A 24,850-nucleotide genomic window follows, 5' to 3' on the forward strand; every position below is an offset into this window, starting at 1 on the left:
CCACCGAAATTGCCACCCGAATACATTTCGGGGCCATCCCTTCTTGCAGAACTGCTCTGGCAGCCAATTTCTTAAATCAGAAAATTTCCAGATCTAAAAAGAGCTCGAAGGAGCAGCTCTGTAAGCAGGGCTTGCAGAGCTGGCATGTATTTGGGTGGCAAGTTCAGTGGTAAAAAGTGTGTGATAAGATCAGGGTGCTGCCTGAATTAACCCTAAAACTGGATAGAGGTAATCTAGTTTAGTAATACATGCAATAAGCCTCTTACTTTTTCCTGATGAGCTGTTCCTTGTTGTTCAGCTCAGGTCTCATTAGAATAATGTAACATTTAGGGAAAAATATACAGCTGAGTAACCCAGCACTAGAAGCTAAGATGGAGAAAATTTCAACAGCCACCATATATTTCCCTTTAGTGCTTGTGTAAGCTGGGAAAAAGGACAACCAAACACTGCAAAACATCAGCATGCTAAAAGTAATAAACTTTGCTTCATTGAAACTGTCTGGCAGTTTCCGGGCTAAAAAGGCCACTGTGAAGCTAATGATGGCTAGAAGTCCCATGTAACCCAGCACAAGGTAAAACATGAGGACAGAACCTTCATTGCATTCTGCAACCATCTCCCCAGTCCCTGACTTCATGTCCAAATGGGGAAAAGGTGGGGATGTTCCTAGCCAAATCATACAAATACTTGCTTGGATAAGCGAGCAGGAGATGACAATGGAGTTGTCCAGTCTTTTGCCCATCCACTTCCTCATTTGGGACCCTGGTTTGGTAGCCATGAAAGCTATAACCACAGTTATTGTTTTGGCCAAGACGGAAGAAATGGCCACAGAGAAGATGATACCAAAAGCTGATTGTCTCAGAAAGCAAGCCACCATTCTAGGTTGTCCAAGAAAGAGGAAAGAACAGAGGAAACAGAGGAAGAGGGAGACAAGGAGAGTGTAAGTGAGGTCCCGGTTATTGGCTTTGACAATGGGAGTATCTCTGTTCTTAATAAAGGCCCCCAGCACAAAGAGTGTAATCAGAGAACAATAGGCCGCAAGGGATGCTAAACTTATTCCTAAAGGTTCTTCATAGGACAGAAAGGTTATTGTTTTTCGAATGCACAGGTTTTGGTCTTTGTTTGGGTATTTATCTTCTGGGCATGCGAAACAGCTGGCCATATCTGGAAAAAAAAAAGTGGGGCAAACACATTAGAGACTCAAAAGTTAACCGAGGTTCAGCCAATGGCAAGAATCCACTGCGGTTTAGTGTTTGTACCTATTTCTGGATATGGAATTTGTCTTGGGAAAGTACATATCATTATCAGTAAAGTATACAGCCACTCCTCCTTAATGTTGTTAACAGTTATAGTGTTTTTCTCAGCTTTGCCAATATTAAGTCTTTTCCCACTGCTTTGAACATTATACACACAAACACAGACACACATTAATTTTTCTTTCAATATATCACAAATCTTAAGTATAAGCTCCTCTGCATAGCAGTGTCATAACACTGTCCTGTTCAGTGATTATAAACACATTAGCCAAAATGCTATTGGGTGATTAGGAATTCATAAGTAAGAGCACAAATGTGTAACTGTTTGGTATTTGTGATTCCTATGCATTCCCTAATTTAGGGAATACGTAAGGATATTGAAAGTCACACAGTCCCCATTTATTAGGCAGTAGTCATTGCCTAATAAATGGGTGCCCTGCTGCTTAGGAAGCAGTTGAATAATGTTCCACCTTTCCACACACTTGCAAAAGCAATTTCTGAAGTGAGGGGAAATTGTGACAAGGATCCTGTGTCTGTAATACTGGAGATTGCTCAAAGGAGGGGGATAGGGGACTACATCCCCATTGATTGCAGTGGCTGCTTCCCGTAAAGTTGTCTTGAGTAGCCAGGAGTCACTGAGTAGCCACACAACTACTCAGTTATGGTGGTTATGCTTTTGTAACTTCCCAACAGGATTCCAGCTATCATATCCTCTTTTAGAATACTCCAGTGGACAATTTCCCAACATCATTAGATGATATTTTGGGTATATCTCAGAAGGCTGCCAAAGCTTCAGTTAAGCATGGAACAGGAAATGTACTCAAGCTAACTGACTGCTAACTGGGGGGGGGGGGGGAATAACTAGTCAAAGAAAGTTGTAAATTCTGACATAGTCCATTTTCTCTCAGCAACTGAGAAATTGCTTGTGTTGGCAGAGGTGGGAAGAATTTCCTTACTGCAAAATAGGGAGAATTTATATTGCAAGGCTGTGTTTGGTGAACTGGGATCATGCGCAAATAGATTTAGGGACAGTACAGACGGTCCTAAAGGGGCGGCTTGATTCCACATCTTTGAGTGCTGGATCAGGGCTGTGGTAACCACATGCCACAGCCCCAACCCAGCATTTTTCCAGCCCCAAAAGAAGCAGCAAAACACCAGTCCTTTTGGAGGTGGAAAAGAGGCATCTTTTCTGCTGTGGCGCTGGCTTTTTGGTGCTCCTGCAGCATGCATCATGTGAACACTATGCTGCTGGAGTGTCGCAAAGCTGTCCACATTCTGGTTGGGAAGGCAGTGTGAAGCTGGCTTGGGGGCATCTTCGGGGCATGTGTCATCTGAAGGCCATAGCCCCACACTGCCCTAAAGCTGGCTGAAGCTACTGGTCTGTTTAGCCTCCCTTTCACAAAGGGAGAAAGATATTAATTTTGTGCAGATATAAGACTTTTGCTCAAAGCATATTTAAGGTGGACTGCAGACACCTCAGTGGGGAAAATAATATGAGTCTTGTGCTGGAGGTGTTTTGTTCCTCCTAAAACTGTGTCAATGGCACAATTTCTTCAAATCTCTAGAGACTAAAGCAGTTCAAGGGCAAATCTGATGGTCCGGGTGGCCAGCAATAGCATAAGTATACATGTAGAAACAACATGCTTCGACTTCCGGGAAAGATGGCGGAGTAACAAGTCGTTTGTAACAGTAGCGGGTTACAAACGATCCTACTTGCAAGCTGATTAGCTCCAAAAACGAAAAATAACAGAAGATAAGAAGAGCTAGAGATCACCCCGAGGTACGGGAATCCGGACGGGTCCAAAGGGGTCCCCCGAAGAGGAGATTCCAACCGATTCCTTCTTACAGGAGAAGGGCGGTGTGGGAACCCTGGGGACGAGGACGACCGCGGCTGCAAGATAAAGGGCTACCACGGTAGCAACCCCCGCCGGACAGCCAAAATTGCTCTCAGAATTATTACTGAAGGGATCGGGAAAAGGGGAGAAGAAGAAAGATCCTTACTTGAATAACCCATCGGAGGAAGAGAGTAAATAGGGAGGAGATAAAGGGAAAGGAAGAAGGAGTTAAAACGGAGGCAGAGCTGCGAGGGAGAAGCAGCAGTCAATTGAGAAATTGCATGTTAAAGGTGAAATAAAGAGGAAGGAGTGAGAAGGCGATAGACAAACACCCCCCCAAGAGTGAAGAGGGAAGGAGAAAATAGACTGTTGTAAAGAGAAGGGGAGACGGAAAGCGGATGGTGGGTTAGCAGGGGGAGTACGAAGAAGCCGTGACGGGAGAAGCATAAGAGAGAGGATGGCGGACCAGGAGAAAAAATAAACGGAGAGAGGGCTGCGGACCAGGAGGAGAAGTAGACGACAAGAGGGCTGCGGACCAGGAGGAGAAGCAGACGGGAAGAGGGCTGCGGACCAGGAAGAGAAGCAGACGGAAAGAGGGCTGCGGTCCAGGAGGAGAAGCAGACGGAAAGAGGGCTGCGGTCCAGGAAGAGAAGCAGACGGAAAGAGGGCTGCGGTCCAGGAGGAGAAGCAGACGGAAAGCAGACAATAGTCCGGGAGGAGAGGAGGACGACTAGAGGAGAGACGGGAAGGATCAAGAGCCAGCGGTTTGAAAGGAAGAAGAAGAAGACGTCCGTTAAGAAGAACACGGAAGAGAGGGAGAGGAGAAGCGTTTGGGGAGAAAGGCACTTTGGGAGAGAATTAGTAAATAAGTAAGGTCTAAAACAGTTAAAAGGGCAGGCTGAGATATTTACTTACTGTGAGTGAAGCCCCTTGGCGTTTTCAAGGCCAACTCGCACATGGCAGGGCGGAAATGCTTTAGGGAATATAGGGAATGAGTAAAGGGAAGTGACGTAAGGGTAAAAAGTAGACAAGAGGCAGCAAGAAGAACAAGGGTGGAGAAAAGGAGTGTTATAGAGGCACCTAGCGGCGGGTGGTGTTATTGCATTTATAGATAAGTGTATTAACTGTTTCAGTGCTCTATTTCTTTACACTTTTCCTTGTTTATGTAAGTAGAGTAAAGAGAGTAAAGGACAGAGGGAAGATATTAGATAGAGAAACTGAAAAATAAGAGAAGTGGAATTAGAAGGTGTTAAAGAGTATAAGTAAAATAAGATAAAGCCTTCTTTGTGCTGGAATATTAGATAGAAGGAGGGACTAGAAGTGAAAAATAGAATATTGTAGGGGATTTAACATTTTAAACATATAAGAATAAGGGAAAAAACATTATGTACCCTACTACTACAATGACTACAAGAAAGATGGTGCAAATGTCGGAGTCAAAACAAGGTATACCAAGAAGACCATCAATAGAATTAAAAATGGACCCCAATGCTAAAGTGATGGAGATGTTACAGAGAATGGAAGAAAATATGATAAAAAGTGAAAGAAATATTAAGCAGGAAATTAAAGAATCCCGAAATGAATTACGGAAGGACTTTAAAAAGGAAATTGATGAACTGAAAGGCACAATGAGAGGAATCACTGAAGAAGTAAAGGAAGCTAAAGGGAAAATTAAAGAATTGGAGACTAGGACAACAGAGATGGAGAAGACAACGAAAAAAATAATACAAGCCCAGGAACAAGAAAGAGACATGAATAGACTGAAAGAGGCAAGAGAAAGGAAAAAATGTATTAAAATAAGAGGACTAAAGGAACAAGTTGGGGAAGACTTATACGGAAGAATCATTCCACTGCTAGCAGAGTTGGTTGAAACGCCACAAGATTATATGGACATGGAAATCGATAAAATATTTCGAATTAACTCAAGCATAGCCAGAAACAGGAGCCTACCAAGAGACATAGTGGTTTATTTATCGAGGGAAAGAATAAAGGATAACATAATACAGGCAAGTTATGAAAGGAAAATATGTGTGGATGGGGAGGAGCTTAAAATTTTCAAAGATGTACCATCAGATATATTAAGAAGGAGAAGAGAATATGGAACATTGACGAAAATGTTACAGATGAAGCAGGTGAGGTATCGGTGGGAACCAATTGAAGGGGTGTCCTTCAACTGGAGACAAAAACAATATAAGATTGACACAATTGATAAGGCCAGAAGATTCTATAACAGATGGTTTAAGGAGGAAGAGGAAAAGAATAGAGAACAAGAGGAAGAGATGAAAGGAACACAAGGGAAAAGAGAGGAAAAGCAGTCAAGAAAAGAGGAAGTAAGGCCAGAAACAGCGGAAGTAGTAAGTAGAAGAAATGAGGAGGAATCGGTCCCTGGTGCTGTGGGAGGATATGATCTAAACACAGAACGAGAAGAATTGAGTGACGGAGAGGAAGAAGACGAGGACTGAGCGAAAGAAGACTAGAGTAATTAAAATAAAAAACCAAATCAAACAAAATGAAATTCTTCTCATGGAACATCAAGGGTATGAACACGGCTTATAAGAGAAGAAGAATATTTCACATCCTAGAAAAAGAAAAGGCTGAAGTAATTAGTATTCAAGAAACAAGAATCCGGAAACATGAGGAAAAGTATTTAAAAAATCCGAAACTAGGACAATTCTTTATTAGTGCAGGGAAAAAAAAAGAAAAATGGAGTAGCAATTTATGTAAAAAATCAAATCCCTGCAAAGGAAATAATAAATGACTCAGAGGGAAGATTTGTGGGAATTGAGATGATGGTGAATAATAATAAAACTTTAGTGCTTGGAGTATATGGCCCTTTACAAGGAAAGAGTTTGTTTTATAAGAAAATATTTAAACTAATACAAACGTTGAGTTATGAATATTTCATATTAATGGGAGACTGGAATGGGGTACTAAACCCACAGATGGATAGACAATCGAAGAAAAAAATCCAAGAGAGGCAGGGGAAACTCCCACAAAATTTTTTTGAGATGCAGGATACATTGTCGATTATAGACCCATGGAGACATAAATTCCCTCAAAAAAAGGACTATACTTTCTTTTCGATGCCACATATCTCAGCATCTAGAATAGATATGTTTTTTATATCAAAGGCTATGATTAAAGACATAAAAGATGTTAAGATAAAAACAATTAAAGCATCAGATCATAATCCAATTTATCTCGAAATTAAAACAATAAGGAAAGAATTCAATTGGAGAATGAATGAAAACATGTTTAAAAATATACAAGTAAAAGAACGAGTAAAAGAGCATCTGAAACATTATTTCAAAGAAAACATGAATCCTGATTTAAAAATGATAACGATATGGGAGGCCTCAAAGGCAGTGTTGCGAGGACTCTTAATGAAGATAGGATTTGAGAGGAAAAACAAACAAAGGAAGGAAATGCAAGAGATATCAGATAAAATACAGAAGAAAGAGACAGAATTGATGGCAAATAACTACAAAGGAAGAAAGAAAATAGTTAAGGAACTGGCCCTGCTAAGAAAAGAATTAGATAGCAAATTAACTGAGGAAGTAAGTAAAAAACTGAAATATACTAAACAGAAACTCTTTGAAGGTGGAAATAAAGTGGGGAAAATGTTGGCGTATAAAGTTAGGAAGAAGAAAGAAAGAAATGTAATCATGGAAATACAAGAGGGAGAAAAGAGATATATGGAAAATCACAAAATTCAAAATGTATTTCATAAATTTTTTAGTTCATTATATAGAGACACAATGAATTCAAAAGAACATAGAGAAGAAATCAATAAATACTTAGAGAAAGTCCAAAAATGGGATCTAACGAAGGAAGAGAAAGAGAAACTAAACGGGGAGATTACAAAAACAGAAATTCAACAGGCAATAGCCAGAGGGAAAAGCGGGAAAGCTCCAGGGCCTGACGGGTTCACGATAGGATATTACAAAATTTTTCAGGATATTTTGTTAGACCCATTAGCGCAAACATTTAATGCAATTCTAAAAGAAGGGGCACCTCCAACGTGGAGAGAGGCAAATATTATTTTGATAGGAAAAGAAGGTAAAGATAAACTACTCCCACAGAATTACAGGCCAATCTCACTCCTAAATAGTGATTATAAAATTTTCACAAGTATTTTGGCAGAAAGGTTGAAGAAATTTCTGGTTAAGTGGATTTACAAAGATCAATGTGGCTTCCTCCCGAAAAGGCATGTGAAACAACATATTAGAAGGGTGGTAAATTTAATCGAGTACTATGATAAACATCCAGGAAAGGAATTAGCAATGGTAAGTTTAGACGCTGAAAAAGCCTTTGATAATTTGAAGTGGGAATTTATATTTGGATTATTAGATAAATTGGAGATAGGTGAAAATTATTTAAACTGGATAAAACAACTATATCAAGAACAAAAAGCAAGAATTATAATTAACGGATCTAGAACTAACAGTGTGAAAATAAATAAGGGCACAAGACAGGGGTGTCCTCTATCTCCGTTGCTATTTATACTTTGTCTGGAAATACTATGTAAAAGAATAAGAGAAGACCCACAGGTTAGAGGAAATAAGATAAAAGGGAAGGAAACAAAATTATGTGCATACGCGGATGATTTATTGATTATTGTGGAAAATCCAATGATTAGCGTACCCCGAGTGTTAAAAATTATTGAAGAATACGGTTCCTTAGCTGGGATGAAAATAAATAGAGATAAATCATCTATGCTTGTTTTAAACATGACAGAAATAAGGAAACAGTCATTAAGAGAGGAAACAAAAATTGAAATACAAAAGAAAATAAAGTATCTCGGAATATATCTGACCAAAAAAACCTCAGAATTATTTGATAACAATTATAAAAAGACATGGAATGAAATTAAAACTAAATTAATAAAATGGCAAGACTTACACGTATCATTACTGGGAAAAATATCTATAATAAAGATGAATATCTTACCCAAAATAATGTACCTCTTTCAAAACCTCCCTATAATTTTGAAGGATCAAATTTTCAATCAGTGGAAGAAAGATATTGCAAAATTTATATGGGCGGGTCGGAAACCTAGGATAAAATGGAAGGTATTAATTGATTTGAAGGAGAGAGGAGGTTTTGCATTGCCAGATTTTAAGATATATTATGAGGCCAATTGTTTGGATTGGCTGAGAGAATGGATGAACTTAGAAAACGAAAATTTATTGAGTCTGGAGGGTTTTAATAACAGATATGGCTGGCATGCATATATGTGGTATGGGAAGATAGAACAGAATAAACAATTTAATGACCACATTTTACGAAGATCATTATTCAGAATATGGAAGAAATATAAGAATAAGCTATATAGTAGATTACCCCTATGGACATCTCCCCATGAAGCTTTTATGGATAAAGGAAAGTTAATTGGTAAGGACTGGCTCAGATATAAGGATATACTTAAAATAGAGAACAGAGAATTGAGAATTAAAAGCCGAGAAGAGTTAAGTAAACAGGGAATAAAGTTAAGTTGGTTTCAGTATTTACAATTAAAGTCAAGATATCAAAAAGACAGAAGCCAGGAAGGAATAGCCACAGAGAAAAATGAAATGGACGTGATTATGGAAAAGGGGAACAAAGGGATAATATCAAGATTATACAAAATGTGTGTAAAATTAGAGTGTGCAGAAGAAACGATAAAAGGATGTATGGTGGAGTGGGCGAAGAACGTAAACAGAAATATTCAATTAGAAAGATGGGAGAGGGCGTGGGGAAGGGATCTGAGTTTTACGTGTTGTGCTGATTTAAAAGAAAACTTCTTAAAAATGATGCATAGATGGCATATCCCTCCCTCAAGATGGGCAAAGATGGTAAAAGGTAGCTCGGATGTATGTTGGAGATGTAATAGCCATTATGGCTCTTATTACCATATGTGGTGGACGTGCCCGGTAGTGAAGAAATTTTGGGAAAAGGTACAGGAAATAATTAAAGAGGTATATCAAATACATATAAGATTAGAACCGGAAATAATACTGTTGAATATGATTGAAGACGATGCATTAAGAAAATATAAAAAATTATTATTATATTTAATAACAACAGCTAGGATTATTGTGGCAAAGAATTGGAAAAAGTGGGGCGATATAGATATAGATGAATGGTTATTGAAGGCATTAGAGGCCATGGAAATGGACACACTAACTATGTGGTTAAAAGAGGGAGGAAGTGAAGAAAATACAAATGAGGAATTGTGGAAGCTATTAGTGTTGTTTTGTAAAAGAAGGTGGTCGGAGTAAATCCAAAGATATTCCATAATGTAAATATAGAAGTGGGGGTAACGATAATTTAAGAGATAGGAGGATGGATATAAGGCGATTTCTTTTCTTTTATTCACATATGACAAAGACAAGTAAGATATAAGGAAAAATATGGGAACGCAGACTGTATATTTAATTGAGGATAAAATTAGATGTTATAGTGAGATGGGTGAAATTATACATACAGGTATAGAGGAAAAAATTTATGTTACTGCTGTTTAAGATGAAGAGGTGGAAACAGATATATAAGAGCACCTAAGACCAGAATGGAAGATCAAGGAAGTCGAAAGTTGATCAAGTATGCTATTATTGTAAGAGGGCTATTTCGGCCCTTCTACGCTGTACATATGTAACAAACTTTTTTTAATAATAAAATTTTTAAAAAATTAAAAAAAAAAAAAAAAGAAACAACATGCTTCACTCTGCCATACAGAATTTCAGTCCTAGCATGCTAGTATAATGATACATTATGTTACCTACCCCTTGTGTGAGAAAACTTTCCTTCTGGGCATCGATCACAATGGTAGCAGCAAAATTTCTCACCTTCCTTCTTTCTTTTGTGATAGCCAGCTTTGCAGTATTCATTACACAGAGAAAGAGGGCGAACCTATCCATAAACATAAAGTTTAGGGTGAGAACAGTTAGGCAGTTATGGTGGGCTGATACTTACTAAATGTTTGCTGTAAAACAGTAAGGATGTCATCTAGTCAAAAGCTGCTAAAGGGCAAAGTGAAAAGGCAGTATGAAAATAATAACAAAATATACAACACCACTGAAATGTCCTTGGCTTTTTTTGTTGTTGTGTTGTTGTTGTTTTTTGCCTTCATGTAGTTTATGACTTATTGTGGACACTAAGGCAAAGCTATCATGAGGTTTTCTGTGGTTGAGATATGAGGCACCCATTGGGCTTCTGTGGCTGAGCAGGGAATTGAACCTTGATCTACTGTTTCATAGTCCAGTGCTCAAAGCCCTACACTCTGCTGGCAAATATTTCCTGCTGGTGATATCCAGAGAAGGTTCTTAGTTGCTTCATTTTTAGGCAGAATCATATGCATGTGGTCAGTCTTTGTTTTTTATAGACAGGGGAGATAATATTCAACACTAAAGAAGCAGCTAATACATTAGCCAGTGTATTATATACTGCTTATAGTTAATGAACAGATTCCAAGGGTCACCCTATGTACCATACATTGCAATAATCATGAGGGCAAGTTGCAGGTGGGATCCTATCACTTCTCAGTTTTGTTTCTTGTCTCATTTAATCTATATCCCACATTTCTCCCAAGATCATTGAAAGGGGTAAAGGAAGAACAGGATGGGTTATAATATCAAATTATATATTTAAAGTAGCTGTACTCTTGTTATTGTTGTTGTTAACTGTCATCTAGTCAACCCCGACTCATGACAACCCTGTGAATGAGACATCTCCAAGACCCGCTATTTTTCCCTGCTCTGCTTAAGTCCTGTAGATTCAGGCCAGTGGTCTCCCTAGTGAGCCTATCCATCTAGCATGTGGTCTTCCTCTCTTTCTACTACCCTCTACCTTTCCTAGCATTACTATCTTTTCTAATGAGTTGTCTTTTTATGACGTGGCCAAAATATGCCTTAGTATCATCATCTTGGCTTCCAAGGAGAGCTCAGGCTTGATCTGTTCAAATCCCTATTTGTTTGTCCTTTTGGCTGTCCATGATATCCTCAACACTCTTCTACAACACCATTTTTTCTTTTCCTCCTATCCACCTTCTTCACTGTGTCCAGCGCTCACATCTGTACGTTGTGATGGGGAATACAATGACTTGGATGATTCTAATCTTGATGCTCAGTTGCATATCTTTACACTTTAGGAATGTGTCTAGTTCTTTCATGGCTGCTCTTCCCATTCCTATTCTTATTCTGATTTCATGGCTGTTGTTTCAATTTTGATCAATATTTGATCCAAGTTACGGGAAATCTTTATTTTGATTTCTTCATTGTCTAGGTTGAATTTATGTAGATCCTCCATGGTCATTATTTTTGTTTTCTTTATGCTCAGCAGCAAACCTGCTTTTGCACTTTCTTCTTTGACCTCCTTTAGTCTTGTTCGAAGTCTATGATGTTTTCCCCTAGTAGTATGGTGTCATCCGCATATCTAAGATTCTGTCTTCACACCTCCTCTATCTAAGTCTAAATCTGCTCTTAATATGATATTGTCAGCATATAAGTTGAGAAAGCATACAGTCGAACTCCTCCACAGTGGAGTGAATCTCATCAAGGATGACAAGATTTAAGAATACATCTTTGGATGCATGATAGTGAATATGCCATACTTTCAGACAACAGTTACAAGTCTAGTTTATGGAAAACAAGTCATTTCCAGCTCCCAGATCTCTACTGATAATATACCCAGATACCGAGAACATTCATGGCCTCTATTGACAAGAATATGCCATAATCCACACCTCATTAAAGCTTCTGTGCCATTGAATTATGTCTTCATTAATTATTAATTGTGTTTGTTCAATGTCCTTGGAATCCAGACTGCCAATCTGCACTTGCCAATACGAGTTATTTGGGAATATGAATAAATTCATTACATCAAAGCCAGATTCCATTTCCATTCGTTTATTGAAAAACAGTGTTTCTCCAGCTGAGTTGTTAAAGGTGATGGTTTGAAGAAAGTAATGGAGCTAGTTGGTGGAAAATAAGGAAGAAATTATTCACAACAACAAAAATAGATAGTAGAGAAATAGATACCAGACATAATAGGGAACGAAACATACTTGTAGTTTGCTCAGTGACTTACCAAGATATTTCCTCCCATTTTTAGGTATACTTAGAAGATTTTCTGACACTTAGTACTGCAAGTATTTTGTTAGGCTCTTTATCTTGAAAAGGAAGGTATAAGTATATAGAAACCTATGAATTATAGTTTACTACTTACTTGTTTATAGAATTGAAAAGTAAAGGTCCTGAGAATGCAGGCATCGTGCATCATCACGATTCCCTTTTACGTGTTTGTAAGGTTGTTTGCAATTACATAAATACCTATCAAGTATTGTGCAAAACCCAATAGCCATTATTCTATATCAACTCTCCTCCTGAGTATACAAACATTATGCATCAACACAATTTATGTGCTTGTAAGTAACCTCTCCCAACCTAGTCTATCCCAAAAACCTGATGGAAATATTATTTGTCCTTCGTACGATCACAGGCAAAATGGAATGTCTTCTTCCCATGCAGCTAATGCCCAGTGAAATAAGTTGGAGGGAGATATGATCATGACAATAGTGTCACAATCGTGACTAAGTAGTGATCTTAAACATGGAACAGTTACCTAGACTTGCTCATCCTACTCCCAAGGTACACTGACCTTAAGGCAGTTTCCAATGGGAAACAACTGAACAAGGATTCCTGAAGAGGTTTAGTTCTTTCTCTAATGGCTTGACTATGGACAAAGGCCTTTTAATTTACTACATATGTTAAATAATTTGTATTAAAAATAATTTGTTTACTTAATTCAATTGTATTACAACCCATTTTTTCTGTTTTATGAACACTGTGTAAGCAATTTTCTCTGTATGTAATATTTACATTTCTAACCCCTAGTATGTCTAGTTCTATCTGCCATCAACTACAATTCACCATGAAAGCACATCCTATATAAGTTGGTCTCACCATATATGTCTCAGGGCCAAAACACACTGCAGAAATAACCCAGTTTGAGACCACTTTAGCTGCCCTTGCTCAATGCTAGGGAAATCTGAGAACTGTATTTTTGTGAGACATTTGGCCTTCTCTGTCAGAGAGCTCTGGTGCCTCAACAAACTACAGTTTCTAAAATTACCTAGCGCAGAACCAGGACAGTAAAGTGGTCTCAAACTGGATTATTTCTTGAGTGTGTTTTGGCCCTACTTATTATTATGGATATTTTTGTAACTTCTTAATTGTTAAACTACTCCAGTTATGATCATCACTTGCTGGCAGTTCCTTTTGCTATTACAGTGTAACCTTGGTGTCTGTTGGGGTTTGGTTCCAGTCCCCCCAGTGGATACCAATGGATGCACAAGCCCCATTACATAAAATGGCATAATAAAATGCTGTCCCTTATATAAAATAGCAAAAGATTTGCTTTATGCATGTATTTTATTTTATTTTATATAAAAAAATTTTTTCAAGCTGTGGATGTTTGAATCCATGGATGTAGAATCTGTGGATATGGAGGGATGACTGTACATTCCCCACCACTACCTACTACTCCAGTATAAGGATAACCAACTGGAACTACTCTCCATGGATCTAATGAAGTGCTGGGTTCTATGAAAACATATGGCAATTTAAATGTATCAGCCATTACAGTGGAGGTAGATTTTTGTTTTAATTTGATTAGTTCTTTGTTATGATAGAAGTTGGATGCTTTCTTACACTTTCTAACAATGTATTCAATGCTAAAAGGCATTTAATTTTGGAGATATTACCTGCCAAGGATGGAGATCTTGACGTTTTTTCCACCCCATCATTGATCTGTAACTGGATCTAGATGTGTGCAAGTCATGCAAAGCATGTGCTATGGCATAAACGGCATTATAGATACTGTAGCTGTGGCCACTCATGTGCATGTCAAAGACAGCCTCAGGAAGGCCCTCCAGCCTCTCCTCCTCGGTACACATGTTCTCAGATCCCACTGGTTTTAGGGGAGTGGGAATTGAGCATCCAAGTGCTTGCTCAAGGAACTCTTTGAGAAAACTACCTCCTTGTGTCCAGTCAGGTTTTATAGTCTGAAGATATGTCTTGAAGCCTAGACATTCCTTGGAGTGGATGGCAAAGGAAATGGACCCTTGGAATATTTCAAAATTCCAGTTCCTTGAAAGACCGGTGACTGCGAATTCAATCTGTCCTGTCATGATCCATACCTTCCCAACATAACTGTAATCAATTCCTGATAAGAACAATGCAGTGCTCAACCACATTAAGGCCAGAGTTTCACCATAGATGACCAAGGTTCTAGTCCTCTGATTCATTAAATGTTGATCAATCGCATCAGCCATACGGACTAGATCAGGGACCTGAGGTAAACGGCCATCACAGGTCAGTCTTTGTGTGAAGGCTGAGCAGATTTCATACTGAGTAAACAATTCCTCTAAAACCTGCAAGAAATGGTCTCCACTTTCATCACCTGCAGCCAACAGTCCAACCCATGTCCATCCAAAACGTTTAAGTAAATGGATAATCCCCATAAACTGATGGGATTCATTGGGGACCATATTATAAAACCAAGAGAGCTTTGTTGCTTCAGTCTTTTCTTGAGGAAATGAACCGTATGTAAGCTAAAAGAACATATTGTTCAGAGATGTTTAGAAATAGGATAGGAAGAATATATCAACATATATATTTACATATATGCCAAGCTATTAATAGTTGGTGAAGCAAGATGTTAAATATGATATGTGAAATGGATGCCTTACCAATGAAGTTGTCTTACCTGGGGAATCTTGTAGAGATTTAAGGTATCTGCCATATGAAAGGAGATGGCAGGACTGATTCCCCCTACGACTGCCATGAGGGGTTTCTGGGCATCACACTTGTAGTTGGGGACAAATCTATTTGATTTGAAGAGCATGTCCAGAATGGTACGGTATGTCATCCTTGCATCATAGTAGCTGTCGTAGATATGGAAACCAAGTGTTATGTTGGGCAAGATTTTGGGATTCTTGTTGATTGTATGAGTAGCAAATGCCAAGGCCAGGACATGCTGGTAGAACTTTGTCAACATGCTGAAAGTAGAGTAATAAACACTTTTGTAAACAAATATGTATGCAATCATTTCCATCAGAATATTGGACCACTCTGATATTAAATTTGAGAAGCAATCCTGGAACATTCCCCATATGAACATCACCACCTTCCCTTACCCTTGTTATGACAGATAACAAACAGACAGATGCTGAAACCAAAAAAGAAGCTCATATGGGAAGATTAACATCAAGGTGGGGATCAAGATGAGGGGTCAAGACAGACTTGTGTCTAAGGAGAAAGGATAGCAGAAATTGGCAAAAAATGATTAAGTAGAAAGAGTGGTGGTAGTATGGATAGAAATGAGATCAATCAAAGAAGATTTATGATCAATTGGTGGTGGTGGAACACATTGTGAAATGAGGGGAAAACAAAGCTCTCTTTGTGAAGTTAAAGACTTTCACAGCTGGAATCATAGTTTTTTGTTGTGTTTTCCAGCTATGTGGCCGTGTTCTGGAAGAGTTTATTCCTGACGTTTCATCAGTATCAGTCACTGACATTTTCAGATGACAGCCTTGTAATGGCAAAATCTGGAGGTGAGTGAGGACATCATATATGAGATATCACAAGCAACTGTGTCCAGATCAAAGGAACAATGTTGTCCTTACTACACTCCTACTCTGCCAATCTCTCTATTATTTCTCTAAACTTTCAACATTTGTCCAAGGCCTCAAGCAGAGGCCTGTTTCAGCTTTGTGTCTTGAGGAAATCCAGCAGTCAGGAGCTGAAGATGGGACCTGTACACACTAATAATGTGCTCTACCATAGAAACGTATCAGTAGCCACAGTGGGAGGGGGTCAGTTTTTAATTCACAAAAGCAGGTATGCTCTCAATATTACTATGTGTTGCATTGTTACACAAGAGTTGCATGCTTGTGTATACCAACATGGCAGGGGATTGGACTGGATGGCCATTGTGGTCTCTTCCAACTCTATGATTCTAGAATCTAGTTTGTATATTATGCTACCTGTTTTGTTACTATTAATTTTAGGTCATAAACAACACTCTACAATAGGACGCGCAAGATAGAAGTCTGTAAGAGGAGTGAGACGTAGAATCATAGAATCATAGAGCTGGAAGACACCTCAAGGGCCATCCAGTCCAACCCCATTCTGCCATGCAGGAACTCACAAAGAAAGCATCCCCATCTGCCTCTCTTTAAAGGCCTCCAAAGAAGGAGACTCCACCAAACTCCATTGAGGGAGTGTCCTCCACTCTTGAACAGCTCTTACTGTCAAAAAGTTCCTCCTAATGTTTAGATGGAATTTCTTTTCCTGTAGTTTGCATCCATTGCTCTGTGTCCTAGTTCATGAAGGTATTTCAGTCTGAGGACACAGACTCTTTTTATTCCTTAATTAATATCCTTAGACAGGAATTGTTTTGTATCCGAAAAAATACATGACTTGGCTTTTAACTTCTATGCTGTTATAAAGGGGGGGGGGGGGAGGGAACAATACTAGTAACCTTTTCACCAGCAAGAACTACTTATACACATTTTCCCCACACTTCTTCTATTTTGGCCAGACTTGCCCTTACAGCCACTTTTGTAAGTTTCCTTAAGCACATTTTTAGATTGTTTCTGTATTCTGTTTTAAATGGGACTGTACAACTGTCTGCTCAAATGTTTCTCAATAAGACCATTTTCCCGCATTGATTGTTTCTTTCCGCTTATTTTATTCACATCATCTCCTTTCCCCTTTTTCCCCTTTAGGGCTTATGTGGAATCCTAGTTTTGCAGCCCAATTACTCACCCATATTCATACATTTCCTCCCCTACAAAACTTACATCTAGGCTTGCTACAATTGAAGGAAATGCAACACCCCACTTTTCCAAACAAGACCAGTACTCACTTTGGAGGGAAACAGGCCAGTGTGCTTTGAATCATAATTTTAAAAAGAGAAGACTAGCAAAATATTAATGATTGGAAGAGATGCTATTGAAAGAAAACTTAAAGGTTGTGGAGTCTTTCTTTACAAGTGGCCTGTGGTCCAAATGATTTCAGGGTGAGGTGACTACCAAGCACCATCTCTGTTTGACCCTACAGTCCACTAACCTCATCCAAGTTGACCAAAGTTAAAGGTTTGTAAGAGATGTGGTCCAAAACATTTGGAGGGTCAAAGTTTCCACACCCGTATACTACATGAATCTTCACAGGGTATTGACATGATAAATATTGAGCTTACAGGAGAGATGGAAGGCAGAAAGAAAAAGTTCCTTACATTGGAATATCACCTTCTTCTACCTCCTCAGAAGGATGCTTCTTGAAGGAATGTGCATGATACAAATTCATGATCTGAGAAACAATCCCACCAACAACAAAGTCACCAGGTTGATACCACTCATGTGGCACAGGAATTAAATCATCACTGAGGGACTGCATATCTATTGTGCATGTCACAAAAAGCAACACAAACAGCAACAAAATCAGCAACACCATTTGAGGACAAAGCTCAGACCATGCTGAAGTCCACCTGTAACCTTACTTCAGGTATAGGATGAATTTAAACCAGCTAAACTGAACAGCAGCAGACTCTGTTAATGTACTGTATTCAGAGAACCCTTTCTAATCAAGCTTCAGTGCTAACACAGTTACAAAAGCATTTCATGAACTACAGCCAAGCTACTAAATCTGATGCCACAAATTGAAATGGGGAAGCTGGTATCACTGCGCAACGAGACACAGCCCTGCCTACATTGTCCTTCTTTCCCCAGCCCTATATGGCACAAGTGGAGGGTTTTATAATCTCTTTCAAGTTCACATTTGGGTTTCTTTTCTTCCACTTTCTGGAAAGGTGAGTGAGGTAATCTAGGAGAATCAATTACTTCCTATAATTGCAGAGGACATAACTACCTCTGTTGCAATGTGTGATTTCTCAGGAGCAGCACTGGCAGAAAATATGTTTTGTTCTTTTTGATTTTACTTTAAGCTGTTCCTTAGGGAAAGAGGATAGAAAGGACTCTATAGTGTAGATACACACTTAGTTGAGAAACTAATGTCTTTGGTTTTTTTTAAAAGTTATTGCAGGATCTTTGTCTTCTGGCAGCCATTGGTAATGCTACATGGGCTATTTTGTACATGCAACTTTCCTTATAGAAGATCATGCCTTGATTAAAGGTTTCTTCTGAAGACCTTTGCTGTCCTGAATTACAAGGAGGATTCTGTTAAGATTTCTGTTAAGATAGCCTGATAGTACAGAGATAGCTGTAGCTTTCCCTTTGTTGACAGAATTACAAGGTTTGGCACACGACCTTGGAGACAGCCAGAAGAGACATCCATGTGCAGAAACTGTGGGACGTAGTTATGGGCTGTAGTTTATGTCTGACACGAGGTTGAGTTTTGGAACTATGGCTGATAGCTCTGACCATTAGCCAATATGTTTAATGGACTTTTGTTATTTATCTTGTTTTATCCTCTCGAATCAGTAAACTGAAAGTAGTACCAGGCATGCTGTCAGAACACACAAATAAATCCATATATGTCCCAATTACACTTGACTTTTAGGGACCTTGTGATTTTGACAATAGCACATCTTTAGACAAATTGGACTCATTGACTGATAAACCTCCATTAAGCTGCAAATGAGGAGCATTGACAATTCTCCCTTTCCGGGAGAGGAATAAAAAAAGAAAAATAATATTGACAATGTACGGAAAAAATGGATAGCTGGCTAAAAATACTGGTTTGTGGTTTCAACTGTGACCTGTTTTTTCCCCTTCCCTTGTTTCTTTATGTAAAAATGATTGGAGTTCCATAACAGTCAGATCCCCCAAGAGACTTACCCACAATTTCCCTTTGACAGGTCAGACAATTTTATCCACCTTCAATTTGATGTGCACAAGCATGCTTTGCTCAGTGGGGGAAATGTGTAAAACTAAGGGGGGAAATGTATATTGGGAAAAGTACATGCCAACATATTCACCATTTATATACTGGGTAGAGGGAGACTTTTGAAGGATGAGAAAGTCAGGCCAAAAATTCTGGTAGGATCTGATCCCTAGAGATGTTACCTTAATACCTAGAGGTGTTTACCATTTAATGTGTCCTTAGAATTTAGCAGCCAAGGGAACATGGCCCCTGAAACTGGATGTTCTTTGTCAACTGTCATGATTTGATCTTGATTTAACCATAATTAGAACAAATCCAGCCATCCTCAAATTAAAGCTGTCATAATTGTAATAGGCCTGGTATTATCATGACATATGCTGTCACCCCCAAGCTACATGCATCTAGTTGTACATAGTGGGAATTTCTTTGAGTAGATAGGCATAGGACTGGACAGGATACAACTTGCAGTACAAGAGACAGATGTAATCTTGAAACAATATAATTTTGTTAAGTATCAGGAACGAAAATTCAGATATCTCTCACCAAGATCCAACGCTTTAATGCCTAAAAAGTGAAACTAGAAATATGTGTTTTCAGTTGATTGAGTATGAATGCATGAAGTAAATCTATTCCACATCTGAACATGTTAATTCAGCTCATTCCAACCTGTTTCTACATTAAACTGCAATTGTTTTTTTTAAAAGAATTCCATATGAAAATCCACTTTTTCCTATTAAATGCATTTATAGGGATTACAGATATTTTTATTTCTCAAAATATGCATTTGAGATATATTTTGATATTTTCTTTGCCTTTTTGTTTTTATTGGATTGGGTACAAAGTGAGAAAGCTCAGAAGTTATAGATATTCTGATTCCCATTATTACCATTATTCTGAGCAGTGTGAATACAATCTGTTTGTACTCCAGCTGCTGAGAATCTATAAAATGTAACTATATATCATTGCTCAATTCGTTTGATCTTTAAAGGTTTACTTTGCTTGTTTTTAAAAATAAAAAAGTATGCAAAGCATATATGAAAATAAAGTAATGAAAGAGGAAAGAGTGTATCAGAAAATGTCTCCGTGGTGAGGCCAAAAAGTAAGACAGCATTGTACACTATTTGGATTAATGGTGTTATAGAGGCAAGGTGCCCATTTTGGGTCCTTCTTCAGCACTGATGCTCACTCATTGCCCTCTCAGATCTTACTTTTAATAGGAGAAAGGAAAATCATATGCAAATTGCTTGCTTGTGATGCTTTCCATTTAAATAGCTTCATCTGCACATCAGGATTTACTACTGAGTTAATTCATTTGCTATCTCAGAAGACATTCCAACTCTTATTTGTTGCATAAAATGAAGCTTCCCTTTATCTGTCTCTTCTTATTAGCATCTCCATTGTGTGAGTATTGTGCTGATGAACTGCATAAATGAAATCTGTAGGAAGGCAAAGTTTAATTAACAACTGCTTTTTCATTGACTCTAGATGTCCACTCCAGTGTCCAACTTGTGGAATCTGGACCAGAAATGCTGAGACCCGAGCAAACCCTCAGGCTAGCTTGCACTGTCACTGGGGATTCGTTGAAGAATGTATGGTGGGAATGGGTCCGCCAGGCTCCTGGAAAAGGACTGGAATGGGTGGGCCAAATAGACTGGAATGCCGATGAATGGCGTATACGCTATGCTCAGTCTCTTCAAAGCCGAACAATCCTCTCTGCTGATTCCTCTAAGAATGAGTTTTATCTTGAGCTGAGATCCCTGACAGCTCAAGACACAGCCACCTATTACTGTGCCAGAAAAGCACAGTGAGACAAAGTAATTCAGAAGCTGTCAAAAAAGAGGAAGGTATTTTGTACTGTCTCTCCAAGATCCTGCATGGGAACAGTTGTTCTGGAGCCATACATTTCTCCCTTTCTTTTTCATGTTGCCCAGGCATCTTATATAATGTTTGAGGGGATCTCAATACTGGATTCCTCTTTCAGTCAGATCCAGAAGCTTGAGAGATCTACTGAAATATAGCACCCATATTTCTTCATAAAACTAGGACTCCCCATCCACCTGCTTTACACAAGAGGGCAGCAGGGACATATATCACTGAGCATGAGGGAAATAAAATGTGTGTCTAAATATGTGATATTATTTGTAAGGTTAATCATTTCCCCAGCTGTATGTCTGAAAATTCTGGGAGTCTCTTTAAAAATTATCACCAAAAGTGATTTTGCCATAACTTTCTCTCCAAAGAAACAAGGCAGAGTTCTGTCCATCCCCATTTTCCACTCTCTAAGGCAAGTCACATCCACTCAGCCTCAGGAAAAGGCAACAGCAAATCTCTAACAAATTTTGCCATGAAACCCCCATGATAGGTCTTAGGGTCACTGTAAGTCAGAAACAACTTGAAGGCACACAGCAGCTGCAGGAACAACAGCAAAAACAACAACAACAACGTAATAAAATAATTTATTTGGGCATATTGGAATTCAAACCATTTTTGAATCTGATCTCTTTGCGAGACAGGGTAAATGTCTCATGGTGATGGGGAGCACAAGAAGACACAAAATAAGTGCTTCAAGGTCCAACAGATCCACAAATACAATGCATCAAGTGGAAGCAATGCACTTAGGGTAACAATGGTGCTCGCTAGATGGGCCCTATGAGGCGCCATCGTGACGTGCGAGGGGTGGCACTTTCAGACGCCCCTCACCCTTCGCACGTGATGAGGGTGTCAAAATTGCGGTGCCCTGTACATACGGGCACCGCCTTTTTGACGTGATGGACGCCTAGCGGCCGCACGTATCAACGCCTTTATGGCGCTGCAAGTGCACCATTGGCGCCTTGCGGCGTCACAATGGCACCGCAAAAAGAACCCATGTGGTTTGTCCGTTGCGGCTCCCTCACACAGCAAACTAGGGCGGTGGTAGACTGCCCTTTTGGGCACTCTGTATCCTGCCATTATGAAATAGTGTGGAAGAGGTCATAGGGCTTTTTAAGGCAAGGAATATTCAGAGGTGGTTTTGCCCATTCCTTCCTCTGAAATATAGCCTACAGCACCTGTTATATTTGTTTGATACGTACCCTACAACAATTCCACAGTCATAGCTGGAGACACCTCCAGTGATCATCAAAGTCTTCCTTTGATTTGCTGTGGTTATATTTCTTCACATCCCCTCTGATTTATGTCTGTCCTATCAGAGGGTTTTCTTGGCAAGACTTTTTCAGACAAGGGGTACAGTTGCCTTTCTTTCAGGCTGAGAGAGTGTGACCTGCCCAAGGGTTTTTTTCTTGGCTGAGTGGCAATTTTACTGTGCACTCCCGGCGTTCTAGTCCAGGTAAGTGCATAAAACTGCAAACTAGATGGTGGTGATGGAGAAGAAGAAGAGGAGGAGGAGGAAGAGTAAGAGGATACCTTTCTCATATATGAAAGGACACAAGCTTCCATCGTCTTCGAGAAGACTAGAAACAACAGCTGCAATAGTCCAGTAACATCTTGATCTATTCTACCACTATGCATTAAGGTAGAATCTATGTATACTATGGTTGGTAGTTATTTTTCTATCTTTTATTGAAAAGTTCCCCATGTGGAGATTTTACATGCATATTTGTACTTAATATGTTTTTCTTAACTCTACTCGCCATTCCATTCTTTCATCCCATAATTACAATCTCATGCCCCCTCCAGTAAACCAGTTTACTGTTTCCTCTGTCTCTGTGTATAACTAAATAGCTATAGTTAAGAAAGCTGCTGCTCTTTTATATGGAAAGGTATGTAAATGTAGAGGTCGGTTTTTGTTTAAATTGGTCAAATCCTCTTCCCACCACAGCTACAACTAGCAAGGCAGCCCATGTCCGACAGTGATCATTTTCAAAGGATCAAACAGAAATATGATTTTATTGCTTCACGTAGCTTTCAGTTTGGCAATCTTGAAAGGTAATTGTTCTTCTAAATGCACCTGACAAGGGCTGAATCTGCACAGCAGACTTAATCCAGTCTGGTACCACTTCAATTGCCATGGCTTTCTCCTATGGAATATGGGGACTTGTAGTTTGTTGTGATACAAGAGCTCTCTGACAGAGAAGGCTAAATATCTGGCAAAACTACAAATCCTAGAATTCTATAACATTGAACCATGACAGTTAAACTGCATTATTTCTTCAGTGCAGATTCAGCCAAAGAGACAGTGTCAAAGCCAGTACTGTTGAAGAAGTGGTCTCCATTTGTTGCAGGACAACAAGTATCATCATTCCTGGCATTGAGTAAGCGGTATAGAACTGATGGATGTTGAAGTCCATCAACAAATGAAGAAACGGAAGTTGCTCATATTTGATGGTTGATTCCTAAGAAAATCTATGAACATTTTTCTTTCCAGGCATCCAATCAGAGGCTCATCTGGAACAGTCTGGAGGAGGCATTAAAAAACCTGGAGAATCCCTCCGTCTGTCCTGTCAAGGATCAGGGTTCGATTTTGGCAGCTCTGGCATGCATTGGATACGACAGGCTCCTGGGAAAGGGCTGGAATGGATTGCAGTTATATGGTATGATGGGAGCCAGCAATACTATGCAGACTGGGTGAAAGGGCGCTTCACCATCTCCAGGAACAACCCTTCAAACATGGTATATCTTCAAATGAACAACCTGAGACCAGAAGACACTGCAGTGTATTACTGTGAAGCCAGGAACCACAATGAGGGGAAGTGAATCTGAAGTCAGACAAAAACCAGACCTTCCTCCCAGCAACTCTGCAGTTGCTTTAACAAAACAAGATTCAGAATACAAACTGGAAGTATATCAAGAGTTCTCAAAACTAAGCAGAATTTTTTTCCTTTCTCAAATTGAAATCTACTTTTCCTCACATTGGGAAGATACCTCTGGCAGCTTGGAATATGAGTAAATGCCTTTTCTATTCTAATTTCTGCACGTGAAACATTTTTCTCATCCCAATCATTGGATTTATGATCAAACATGTTTGTAATATGTGTAATTAAGTTTTTTTAAATGGATTGGAAATGTAAAACGAGAACATATTTATGGATATCCGTTTGGCTGCCAAAATTTTTGGTTAGTGGTGTTTTCATCATGCTATAAGTTACTTCACATTTTATTTTAGAGGTTGAGCAATGGGTGGATATGTTAAAAGTGTATAAAATGAAGGATAAAATGTGTATAAAATAAAGCCTGACACTTTTCACCTTGTCTCTCTGCAACATGGAATGCACTAATAAAGCTGAATTTGGGGAGATTTTGGGATGAACAAAGGGAAGCATTTCACACAATATATAATTATTATTATTTATTATTTTATTTACTTACATCCCACCTTTCTCCTAATATGGGAACTCGGTGGTGAGCCAGTATATAATAAAATCCAGGAATTTGGTTCCACAAGATGAAAGCATGACCATAAATGTAGGCACCTTTAAAGGCGACTAGACTAATTATTGGAGGGAGGTCAGGTCCTGTCTCAGTTTCTCAACATCATTATGGTTTTATATTATATCCAAGATCAAGTGAAGTGTCCGTCTCTTAGCTCCATATAACCAAGTGTTTCACTTTGCTTCTTGTTCTGAGACAAAGCTGTCTGTAAATAAACTGTCCCCTCTCACAACTTGCACCTTTTGTGCTGCAATATAATACCATTATAATTGGATTAACTTCTAAACTATATTCTGTTTTATTAAATGGTTCATTTGACAACTTTTAAGGGGTTAAACAATCTTGGAGAAAGATCTTGGTTTTGAAATTGAGAATTATTGGCGGTCTCCTCTGCAGAACCCCTCGCCTGTAAAGTCAGTATCTGTCAAATTGGTTAAAACAATGAAATTAATCTTCATTCGTATGATAAGCCATTAAAACTTTGTTAGAAATATAAGCAAATGTCAATGCTGAA

General features: G+C 38.9%; 1 protein-coding gene across 1 annotated transcript; it reads right to left on the bottom strand.

Moving 5' to 3' along the window:
• Window positions 1-262: 262 nt before the first annotated feature.
• On the bottom strand, window positions 263-15,121 carry LOC149304147 (vomeronasal type-2 receptor 26-like). The gene is made up of 5 exons (XM_089480069.1): window positions 14,831-15,121; window positions 13,827-14,675; window positions 11,808-12,035; window positions 9,850-9,976; window positions 263-1,161 (listed from the first exon to the last, which is right to left on the bottom strand). Exons 1-5 carry the CDS (start codon window positions 15,119-15,121, stop codon window positions 263-265), a joined length of 2,394 nt encoding a protein of 797 aa, XP_089336195.1.
• Between the last annotated feature and the right edge of the window lie 9,729 nt (window positions 15,122-24,850).

This window comes from Sceloporus occidentalis, unplaced genomic scaffold, assembly GCF_023333645.1.
Source record: "Sceloporus occidentalis isolate IW3139 unplaced genomic scaffold, rSceOcc1.0.p SCAF_14, whole genome shotgun sequence".
Classification (NCBI taxonomy): Eukaryota; Metazoa; Chordata; class Lepidosauria; order Squamata; family Phrynosomatidae; genus Sceloporus; species Sceloporus occidentalis.

What these genes read in the sequence shown, in the direction of transcription:
- LOC149304147 (XM_089480069.1), bottom strand. Translation starts at nt 15,121, where the DNA reads ATGTTGACAAAGTTCTACCAGCATGTCCTGGCCTTGGCATTTGCTACT. An exon ending in ATCTCTACAAGATTCCCCAG is followed by an intron (nt 14,676 to 14,830) that starts GTAAGACAACTT and finishes ATGTTCTTTTAG; the next exon opens with CTTACATACGGTTCATTTCC. An exon ending in AAAGTTTTCTCACACAAGGG is followed by an intron (nt 1,162 to 9,849) that starts GTAGGTAACATA and finishes TTTTTTTTCCAG; the next exon opens with ATATGGCCAGCTGTTTCGCA.